Source organism: Lontra canadensis, unplaced genomic scaffold (genome assembly GCF_010015895.1).
Source record: "Lontra canadensis isolate GAN:19392208 unplaced genomic scaffold, GSC_riverotter_1.0 scaffold55, whole genome shotgun sequence".
Classification (NCBI taxonomy): domain Eukaryota; kingdom Metazoa; phylum Chordata; class Mammalia; order Carnivora; family Mustelidae; genus Lontra; species Lontra canadensis.
The window spans coordinates 1835393-1847898 of NW_022631049.1; the positions used below are offsets into that span (position 1 = coordinate 1835393).

At 30.9% G+C, this 12506-nt stretch overlaps 1 protein-coding gene across 11 annotated transcripts in view; it reads right to left on the reverse strand.

Annotated features, from left to right (window-relative positions):
- Positions 1–12506, reverse strand: part of GPHN (gephyrin) — a 620897-nt gene that overhangs the window by 186542 nt on the left and 421849 nt on the right. For 6 of the 11 annotated variants that reach the window (XM_032875167.1, XM_032875169.1, XM_032875159.1 and 3 more), the window contains one exon: positions 5402–5458. The exons of 4 other annotated variants lie outside the window; for them this stretch is intronic. In XM_032875167.1, the coding sequence (XP_032731058.1) occupies positions 5402–5458 (57 nt within the window). Of the gene's footprint in view, positions 1–3089; positions 3162–5401; positions 5459–12506 lie in introns of all 11 variants that reach the window. One more of the 11 variants, XM_032875168.1, reaches the window with a different exon arrangement.

Below are 12506 nucleotides of genomic sequence, written 5' to 3' on the forward strand. Positions count from 1 at the left end.
GCCAACATATAGTACATCATTAATTTCAGATGTAGAGTTCAGTAATTCATCAGTTGCATATAACACCCAGTGCTCATTACATCACCTGTCCTCCTTAATGGCCGTCACCCAGTTACTGCATCCCCCCACCTGCCGCTCCTCCAGCAACCCTAACTTTGTTTCCTACAATTAAGAGTCTGCCATAGTTTGTCTCCCTCTATGATTTCTTCCCATTCAGTTTTCTCTCCCTCCTCCTATGATCCTCTGCACTATTTCTTACATTCTAAATATGAGCGAAACCATATGATAATTGTCATCCTCTGATTGACTTATTTCACTCAGCATAATACCCTCCAGTTCCATCCAGGTCGATGTAAAGGGTAAGATTTCATTCTTTTTGATAGCTGAGTAATATTCCATTGTGGAGATGTTTTTTTTTTTTTTTAAAAAGTCTATCTCACACCTTCTTCAATGTAAAGATAATTGTTTCCTTTATGTGATGTTATTTTCTAGTCATTATTCTCAACACATTATTAGTCTAAGGATTTGTAGTAACTTTTGAAGTCATTAAATTAGGCAAACTCTGCTTATAAGATAATAATTTATAAAGGCACAAGATGACAGTTTTGTTATTAAAATTACTAAAAACTCATTGGGGGTTCAGAATACTTCTGCTTTGTACCATGTATAGAAAATGATGATACATTTTTAATTTATAATTCAAGAATCTGACATATCCTACTTTTTGCTATAAAAGTGCCAATATAGGATAAAGTATATTTTCATATGAAAAATACATAAAGTTTATTATTATTCCAAAAATTATATCTTAGAATATTCTACTTTATATCACTGATTATCAGTAATAATTAAGGATGCAGGATTCTTTTCTCTCTAAAGAATAATAGGTCATATAAATGATACCCATTGAAGTATTAATGATTTAATTAAATCCTTATCCCAGACATCTGAATGATGTCTCATTTTCCAACTATTAAATAAAACACTTAAGTGCAAACATGGTTTTTAATCTTTCATCTTATTGAACTATTTAGAAATGTTTCAATGAATTAAAAGACACTCACATACTTACTCTTGTATATAGATACCTACGATAAACTTTTGTAAAATAGAATCATCATTATATGCCAATTCATCTCATTTTAGAAACAAAATCTGTTTATATAGCTTATGGAACTGAGAATAACTTTATTCTGCTTCTAAGCAAAAACTGTTAACATGAAAGGGTTATTTTAAGGCATTCTGGGGTAATGGGAATTAAAAGGAAAGGGAGAAACTGAACACTCAGATAAATATTTGATATGCATCTCCTTTAAGCTGAACTCTCTACCAAAGATACAATTTGCCTTTTGATAGTTTTCCTCCCCATACATTTCTAGTTAAAGGGAATCTTAGAATGATTTACCTAATATTCAATCTTTTTAGGAAAAAAGATAATCAGAACAAAGTGTGACCCAGCAAAATGAAACAAAAGATGAAGACATTGGGCTTACTACTTATTACATATTGTACCATGCAGTACAGGTGTTAAAAAAAGAAATTAAAAAGTGGCATGTATATAACTTAATCTTTGAAGCACAAAACTTTTAATCCTAATATAACATAAATCCCTTCCATATAGATCTTAAGAAGTCTTAACTTTCTAGTTTTGGTTTGATAGGGAAAAAAAAACCACCATCACTTCTCATGGTTGGTTACAGAGAGTATGACACAAAATACATTTACTAATATTGTCAGAATCTCTTTAGGGCTTTCTAGAATAATATTCAGGTATGTTTAGACTGATTTAATCATAAAATTCATACTAATCTTCTTTTTAAGATAGTGGAATAATTCTGGAAGTGATTATGGTTGATCTTTCAAATTCTGTAAGAATATTCATAGAAAAGAAGGACTGTGTCACAAGAAAACAGAAAAGCAAGACACTTGCATTAACTGCAATCAGAATTTAATGATTAAAACTATAAAAACAACTTTGGACTTGAGTAATCAGAAGTTTATATGGAGATATAAATAACTATGTATGGTACATAATTAAAAACAAGCTGAGAAGCCAGATAATTATTGTATTACTATTACTGTTTATTCTACTCTTTATAACAAAACTATTATAGCAATATGAATTAAAGGTATGGCAATAATCTTGAGAGAAGTAAATCCAGGCTAGGATTGATAGAAACTTTTAAAAAGCCCCAAGAATGGGATGTCAGAGCTAAACAGAGTGAGAAATTATTTACTGTAATAATTTTGCTTTTCTTCTGCAATATTTATACCATATACCATTTTAGAGATTTTATTTCCATTTCTCTTGAAAAGATATATTCTGGAGAAGGACGAAGCATTTTGAGTCTGAGCTCTATAGGTCACAAAAAATATGATTGTTAGTATTGCCTATCTGACACATGTACAGTATTGAGTAGCTATAAGGTATTGTTCTCCTTCAAAGTGTTGTCTTGGGTAAATTAGCCTTTATCTCAAGTATTTATATGATGTTGTATGACATAGAAGATGCTTACTGCCTAATTTTTTTAAACAAAAGAATCTTTTAGCTATTCCCAAAGAGTTTGAGTTAAGAGAAGTCTATTAACTTAGAAAAATGTGTCTGTTTGCTAGATTATCTATGATGAAACTCTAACATTGATCATTTTCCTTGACAAATGGAATTGAATCATCAAGGCTCTATCACTTGGATCCAGCCAATAATTTATAGTCTTGCTGACAAATCCAACAAGGGACAGAAGACATGGTCAATGGAAAAGCTCCAAGTGAAGTCTCATGAAAACATTCTCAGAAAATTAAACAATTGTGTAAGAAACACAGATTTTGAAAAGAAAATTTTTATTTTGCACTGGAGCCATAAAGTTATTAAATCAACTGCAATGCTAGTGTGGCTTAAGTGTCCTCTTTCCTGCCAATTTAATCTTTATTTCATAAATGTGAGCATGAAGCTACAGCTAGGAAAGAAAGAGATAGAGAGAAAAGAGACAGAAAGTAAAAAAGATGGAGATGAGAGGACAAACCAATCAGATTTGGAATTACCAGTCAGCAGAAGTTAAGGAAAAAAAAAAAATCACCGAGTGAAATCGTACATTTACTCTGAGAGAGTATCCTTTCACATTGCCTTCTAGGTGATCTCTGAGCTCCTCCAGCTTTCGATGGAGCTACATGTAAACATCAGAAAATGAATTGAAAAAGCAACTTGTTCTCTTTTCCATTTTCTTTTTTCCTTTTAAAAATAAGATCATAGCATTATACATTTCTCACTGCCTTTGGCAAACATTTCAAAACATCAAAGATCTTTGTGTAACACAAGAATACATGCTCAATAAACCTGTGACTAGGAAGCCAACTTTTATTTTAATTATAATATATTTTCTCCCCAAAATGTTGGACAAAATAAATACTATAACTATCTTTATAATCTCCTAGAGATTCACTTTAAAATTTTCTATTTGGTACATTATGGAGTAAAAATATTTAGAAATTAAGAGATTTGCTTTACCCAAACACACTTTTTGATTTAAAGCTGAAACCATATTAAACTGATTGAACCCTAACATGTTTCTTTGATCTTATACATATACATGTGTGTATATATATATATATATATATATATATGCGTATATATATATACTTAAAAATAATAAACATACAATTTTAAGTTAAAGCTCTATACAGCCAAAAGCTGAACTTAAAGATAATTAAACACATGCGCACTTGCACACACAATCGTTTATAGCAGATGGTGCTGCACTTATGGATGCCATTTTATTTATTTCACTATCAATAATTTCTAAAAAGTTATCTCACACTTCACTTTTTCATTTGAATCTGGCTCATAATCCATACTCTAAACAATAATGGACTTATGTTCCCTTAAAGACAAAGGTAAAATATGATACCTCACAAGTAGACAGTGAGGAATGCTACTGATATGTCACTGGGATACATAAACTTATATTTTTCTGACTGAATCATTTTAACTTGCCTTGATTTTGAAAGAGGCATATAATCAACACTTCCCATCCCCTCTCATTATTCTTAGTGAAAAAACATTAAAAACAAAACAAAACAAAAATGCTACCCAGTATACAGCAGTGTTAGAGAACAGAGAAGATGGCTTGTCTGGAATAAAGGACACAAACATACAGACACACCTTCATCCATGTGCACTCATGTGCGTGCACACACACAAATAAATAAACAACAACAAAAAAGTAAAATTAAGAAGGCAGAAGAGGCAAGGAGAGGAAGGAGTGCAAAAATTAGTGCTTCATAAATTGTTAAATGGAAATAAATAGGAGGTGTATAAAATTTTGAATTGACTTAATAATAGCTCTCAAGGTAGTTAATGAATTTTGGGATATTCCAATGCAGTAAACTGTCATTTTGATTAACAGTTACTATTGCTGTTAGGATAAATGGGATTGAGATATAAGTAGTAGTTAATTTGGGGGGAAATTCTTCTGCATATTTTTAAAATTCAGCAAATTTTCTAACTTGCATTTATGGTGGCAGCATTAAAAGTGATCAATGGCTATATCTCTGTTTCTAAAGGGTGATGACTGGCTTACCTTTTCATTGTCATTGAATGTTAGAGTATTGAGTGCCCAAGATATATTGACCAAATAGATATTTAACAACTAGCAAATGGGACCATCATATCAGAAATCCTTAAGTTGTGTATTAGTAGATGACATACACAAATGGGCAAACATTTTGATATATGTTGATTTCCATTGATTGTTATATCAATTTTTTAACTTAAAAAAAAAAACAAATCAAAGGAGATTAAAAGTGTTCAAATACTATTAGCTATATGTGAGCCCATTATACCAGCAACATATAAAATTCTTTTTCTAATTCTTAAGATTTTATATATGTATACACACACATCTACATGTGTATATATGTATATAAAATACATATTACTAACTCATAGTAATTATTTTTTCTGGAGTGAACTACAAATGGTAATGACACTAACATAACATTTAGTTACTTTTTATAAAAAAATCAAAAAGGGGAGATAATATTCTGAAAATAAATATTAGTTCTCTGTGTAACAGGAACTTAACACATAGTCAGTGACATCAATCAGAGGAACGGTTTACTCTAGAACCCCAAATTATAGGCACCTGTAATGAGACAATTGCCCTTTCTCTTGTTTGTGGTGCCATTCAAAGCTAGTTATTTGGCATCTTGCCTTCAGCTGGTTGCTCTATGTGTAGCTGAAACAAACAACAACAAAAAAATATGACCCAACAGCCAATAAAAATATTAAAATAAAAAAAATGGGATGGTGAAAAATGGAAAAAGCCCCCTTCCTCCCACCACCCTCCAAAAAGGAAGTGTAGGCTATAGACAAAATCTTGCCAAAAAATGTTAGAAACATATTTACTTTGAGGGATCCAACTCTACTAGCAACTCCTTTGCTTTCATCCGGCCGTCTAATTTGCTACAATGAGGGAAGATGGGTAAAAAAGACAGAATAAAGAAAAAGTGAACTTAAAAATTTTTCTACACATTAGTAAGTAAAACATGCAAAAACATCATTTGACTCTTTGAGGAATCTCTTAGGAAGCCAAGGAGTTAACTAACCCAGAGGCTATATGACATGCTCTGCAAATAGGCTGGTCACTAGAATTGTCTTTATTATAGCATTATTCCTGAGATTAGGAAATGGGGACTTACTTTTGGTTATCTTGGGGACTTCTGATGTAGCAGTATCTGGAGTAGTGTTACATTTGCATTTGGTTTACGAAGAACAAAGAATTACAAATAAACCTATGCAGAGAACATTGTCTCTTAAAGTGTTATAGTGTCTATTCTGTTGTAATATCAGAAAACATCAATGGTATGACTAAAACATGAGTGTTCTCTTAGAGGAAAGATCAGTTCTAACAAGCATCATTCTTGAAAGGTGACAGAGTGAAGCTCCTCTGCTTGTTGATCCAAGCACTGAGGTTGTTCAGCTGTCACTGAGATTCCCAATTAAACAATCGTGCTGCCCAACCAGAAAATTTTAATGCCAGACCAATGTTAAATACATTCACTCCCTCAAAACTTTCTTTTATTTCAGTTGAATTTTCCTCTTGGGTAAGATAGGGGAAACTAATAGTGGAACAACTATTTTAAAAACTGGTTTCACATCACTATATAAAAGAGAAACGGAAGATTCTCAACACAAAGTGTTTTATTAGATGAGATACAAATTAGAATATTTTTCTTTTTTTTGCTTTTTCACAGAGCTATAATAAGAACTAATACTTGGTTAGAGAGGAAGACAAACAAAAAAGGTAGGGAAGAAGGGTGAGGAAGCTTCAGACTAAGCACTTTTATGCCATGGGTCCTACATATGAAAAATGATGGTTTCCATTCAGACCAACATAGGTCAAGTTACCTGTGATGGTCCTGGTTTTTTTTTTTTTTTTTTTTTTTTTTTTTGTTTGTTTGTTTTAAGACAGTAGAGGAAGCATCAATGTGATAATGTGATGCCAGGTTCCAAGTGTTAAAATCCTCAGGAAAAATAAGAAACCTGACCATGCTACAAAATTACATTTCCTAGAGACAGGGTATAGATTGTCTTATCCCTTTTAGGATCTCTCTGATAGCATATGGAGATTGCTTAGGAATAATACTAAGAAAACTGAATTTTTATTTTGAAAAAAATAAAAAAAGCATCTTGGAATATAAGAATTATGTCAACTTTTGGTTTTACTTGATAAAGTTTTTATTAATTCTTCAGCACTAGCTAAATGTTATACCCAAGAGATAATCATCAATTCTTATTCTTCTTAGTCAATACTTCTTAGTCTAATACTAATTAGAATAGCAACACTATAAGAAAGGGCTTCTGAATGGGCAGTGAACTTATAATATCTACTCTTTCTCTTGTGCTATTTTCTTTGATCTTAGAAAACATCTTTATATCAAAACAATTTCCCATTTTAAGTGGAGACTCACAATATCCTGATTATAAAGATAAAGTAGGTAATTTCCTATTAAAAATATAGTCTAATGCCTCATGCTCCTTTCTGAGAACTTCTAGAAACTGAAGATTTTCAGAATTGTTAACAAGTGAACACCATTTTCTACATTGTCTTTTATTTCCAGAAGAGTTAAAATTACACAAATTCCAGCAACATGAGGTATCTTCTTCAAGGTTATTTGTTAATGACAAATCTAGGAAAAACATCCACAGTTCCTGACTTCCCTCTATAGGCCTGGAAATAAATGGGCTGGAAAAAAATTGATGCTTATAAGATGTATATGTATATGTGTCTCTGTCTTGTGTGTTTATCTGTCTCTCCATCGGTGTAAGATATTTAATGTTATTGTATTTATTTATGGGAAAATTTTTTCCCTGAACCATTTCAGTTCCAAATGCAAGTGCAAATACAGAAACTTAATGAGTTGTAAGAGTCACCCATTAACTCTAAACGTGAAAAATAGACTATAATACCAATTTATTTTTATTTTTATTATTTTTTAAAATAATACCAACTTAAAAAAAGATGTTGGGAACAGAAAGCTCATCTGTCCAATGCTTGACATCAATTTTCTGTATATAAATCTGACTTTGTAAATTTGAAACTGTCATAAGAAACAACTTTAGAAAACCATGTGGTTGTTATCAAAGCCGGAAGTGGCTGTAATTCAACTGTTACATGATTTTTTTGTGGTCCCTGAACCAGGTATAATAGCTAATACTGGAAAATCTTCAGAAAGAATTCAAAAAAGATTTGTCTCATAAATTAAATATGAAAACTAGAGAAAAGTAACTTCAGTAGATTTTAGTTTAATACTCTCATTTATTCTAGTCAACCCTTAATCATCAATTATGGAGTAGTATAAATAAAAGAAATTCATAGCTAACCCAAATGCCTGATTATTTTTCTTTGATAAGAAGTTAAAAGTAATCACAAAAGATTAGCATTTGGATTAGATAAATTACTTTACTCTTCATGATAATTATTATATCCTACATCATTAGCTAATTTTATCCATATTTGTCTATGAGGTTAAACATTTTGCATCAGTAATTAAGAGATGCCTTTATCACATATAGGATTATTGCAATATAAATGAAGTTTGAGAATTGGATGTAAAGAATTGTAGGGGTTATGACTGGTTGAGATTATTAGTTTATGAAGTTTGAAAATTAAAATGTTACAAAAACAAAAAATGTTATCATTAATGTTTTTCTACTCTGAAGAAAACATTTTATAGGTATTTCATTGTGATTTCAAAAGGCATAAGTCAGAGGGTCAAAAATTTCAATTTTTATTCAGCCTGTCAGCTATAATATATTTAACAAAATATCTATTAGAAATAATCTGATAATATTGCAATGTATCACCTCTTTTGCAGCCTCCTGGAAATCTTTTGTCAGAGATTAATTACAGAGGAATCTATCCTCAAGGATTAATTACCAGGATGTGTATAAAGCAGTGAAATGACTCTGCTATATTTATTTACCTTTTTTATAAGAGCTTGAATTCTAGAAATATCCTGCAACAAAAGAAACTGCCTGGATGCTAATACAATACGGGTTGTTCATTACTTTTGATTTAGAACAATTCTCCAAATCCAAACTCACTATAAAATCATTTCCACTGTTAACAAGGTAGAAAATTATCCCATCTCAAAAAAAAAAAAAAAAGAAAAAAAAAAGAAAATTATTCCATCTCACCCTCACTTCCCCTGCCAATAAATAGTTGTAAATGTTTTATCTGTATTAAAGGAAATGTAGATTTTGGAGTAGAAAGCCAACTTTATATTAATTTTCAAAATAAAATATAAAAGTTGAAAGAAATTTTAGGCTTGTAAAAGCCACATTAAGTTAGGTGTCTACATCACTGGATGTATGTATTCACACTATTCTTTAGTTATTACAGATTTGTGAAAAAAATCTGAGAAGAGACGGTATATTTTCTGTATTTGAACTTAGGTCTAGACAGGTTCAGGGGCTTTCTAGAGACATATCAATAAAAAATGCTCAGTACTATTAAATTCTCTCTCAGGTCTTTTCATTAAACTTTAGGCTCTCATTTATGGAATGGCTAAGGTAGATTTCCTCTTTCTCTCATGATGTATTTTATATTAATTTGAATTAAAATGGCACAGATTAAGCAAACATTTTTCCTTGCTTTTTTTGCCTTAGTAACTGAATTACTTTATTTTTAGAATTACCTATAATTTATATTCAGAACTGCCCTGGCAGACAAATATTTCTAACCCTATTTTATTATGCTACTGTTTTCTTTTTTTTAAAGATTTTATTTATTTATTTGACAGTGATCACAAGTAGGCAGAGAGGCAGGCAGAGAGAGAGGGGGAAGCAGGCTCTCTGCTGAGCAGAGAGCCCTCCCTATGCGGGGCTCGATTACAGAACCCTGGGATCACGACCTGAGCAGAAGGCAGAGGCTTTAACCCACTGAGCCACCCAGGCGCCCCTATGCTACTGTTTTCTTTTCTTTTTTTTTTTTTTTTAAGATTTTATTTATTTATTCAACAGACAGAGATCACAAGTAGGCAGAGCAGCAGGCAGAGAGAGAGGGGGAAGCAGGCTCCCTGCTGAGCAGAGAGCCCTCCCTATGCGGGGCTCGATTACAGAACCCTGGGATCACGACCTGAGCCGAAGGCAGAGGCTTAACCCACTGAGCCACCCAGGTGCCCCTATGCTACTGTTTTCTTAAGTATGGGTATCAATGAGAGGAAATAAAACTTTTTTCTTAGAAATTGTTTATCTTTTAACCAATACCACTCAATATATATTGGTACAACTGTAGATTGTTTCTTATAGTTATGATTTGGAGGAGATTTTTAAAAATCTCCTTTGAAAAATAAAATGTTGCAAAACAAAAAATTTTATAACTAGTAATTTTTCTACCCTGAAGAAAACATTTTATAAGTATTTCATTGTGATTTCAAAAGAGGGTCAAAAACATTTCAACTTTCTATTCAGCCTGTCAGCTAGAATATATTTAACAGAATAGAATATATTTAACAAAATAGTTATTAAAAACAATCTGAAAATATTGCAGTGTATCACCTCAGAGATCAAAATTTAAACATACTCTTGAAAATAAATACTTTTGGGATCTGGTTAATATTTTAATTAACTATATTTCATCTCTTTCAATAAAACTGTTGCTTCATCATAAAACAACTGTTTCATTTGTGACTTATTAAGGCAAAGTAAAAAGGAGGGAAGGAAGAAATGAAAGTAAGATAGGTGAAAATTATATGTCAAGGAAAAATAAGTAATGCATTTCTGGAGAAAAGCAATATGATTATAAACTAAACGAACAAAAGAATAGAGAAGACCAAGGAAAGAGTTGCAAAGGTTAACAAGGAAAAGAGAAGTCAAAATCAGAATCTTGTTAGCACGTCACAGATCCACCAACCTACCTCTTCCTGACAAAAAATTTTTATCCTTAGGAAATCCTTCCTATTTAAGGATCTTATTTCTCATGATATATTAACATTTGAAATTATTTATTTATAGTTTATTATGGATTTAATTTTGATCTTTAAGTTTCTATAATAGCTTTGATTCCAAAACAATCTATACAAAATTAGACTTTTCAGCAAGTTATTTCCTGCCAGAGCTTACATAATGCAATCCATGTTCTTTTCTTTTCAAATTTCTTATCTCTCTGAAAGAAATTATGAAGCCCATCAATGGTGTGGTATAAAAGTTATTAGGCACTTTGAAATAAAGTAGTACAGTGTATGTTACTAAGAATTATTTATTATTTGTATGAAATAGAAAACATTTTATTTTAAAACTTCCACTGAGATATGATATAATTTTCTACCCAGCAAGATTGCGAATGGTTTAGCCTAGATATAAAAATGCTCTGGTATAAATATAGTTATAAAAACAAATAAATAGTTGGCTTTATGAAGATCTGTTATAAATCTGAAAAGCAGGCAAAAGACATCTCTGTCATTATCAGACCCTATTTGAATAACAAAAATTTTTATTTTTCTGGTTTAAAAAATAATATAGATTACAAAATAACTTGCAATCTATCCCTATGCACTATTGTTTACCTATTTTTTTCTAACCACATATTTTATTTTGAGCTTTCCCCCCATGTCATTAAGTACTCTAAAAGATATGATTTTTTTGGGTTATATAAATAATTCACATATGCATGTGTAAATTATTTAACCATAGACATTAAGGTTGGTTCTAATTTTTTATGAATTTGAAAAATGGTATAATAAATAATCTTATATATAAGTCTTTAATGGCTTCTTTGATAGTTTCTACTGGATACATTTATGGCAACTGTGATTGATTAAAATTTAAGAAAAATTTTAAGGATATATATCCTTACATATATGTTCACTTGAAAGGTCACACAGACTTATATTCCTATTAGTGTCAATAGGAATAATCATTATAGTATGGATGATTATAATTTAAAGATGGTTTTTATTGGACTGCAAAATTTGTATTGTTTTAAATTTTAAATAGATTTCTAGCTACAGGATGCATGTTTTTTGACAATTTCTTTGCTGAATTTATTTCTTTTTATAAAATGGCTGTTCTTGCTCTTTAGTTATTTTATTTCCTTTTTCTCTATGAGCTTAGAAGAGCTCTTTGGACTATCAACACTTTATCTGATAGATTTGTTGTAATTTTTTTTTTTCTCACATCAACTCCTCTCTAAGGTCCTTGAGAGCATAGCTAAGAAGTCTATCTACTGCTGTATTCCCAATTACCCAGCATAGTACTTGACATAATATGCACTAAAAAATATTCATTGAATTATATTTCTGAATTAATGTATTATTTTGTTTTTAATGAAAGGAGAAAGTAGGGACAGCCGGTAATGCTGAAATTTTGGGCAAGAAAATACATGACCAGTTTTAGAATATATACTATTTTACAATAAAGATCTAGATATTATGTTAGTTTGGGATATGCTCAGTTGAACTCACGTATTGAACTACGTGAGACACAGCAGTTAATTACATGGATTTGAATCATGGCTCTATCTAATCAACTCCAAAATTAGCTGCAAAAATAATGATGGCACAGGTTATCTTTGTTCAGCTGCTTCTTGCACAAAACACACCTCCCAAAGCATTAAAAATAAAATTTATACAAAGCACAGCTATTAAGCGGAACTGAAAAGTGGTATTCATACTTTCACTATTCCTTGTATTTCTACAGTTTTTACTTTCCTATCTTCCTATAACTTGAATATAACTCCAGTGAATACCTAGAGAAACCAGTATTCCATTTAAAAGAGATGAGCTTGATATGAATGAGAAAGATCTTAAATGAGGTTAGAATGTTTTCAGGGGATGATCTCTACCTTTATGTAGTAGCATGGAATGCAAAAGCTGGGATAAATAACCTTAATTATTTTATATTAATTAGATACTAATATAATATTAGAGAGAAGGGCTAACTAGAGTGATAATATTTATTCAAGTCAGTGGAGAAACTTATTTCAAAGGAATGATATTATAGGCCTACA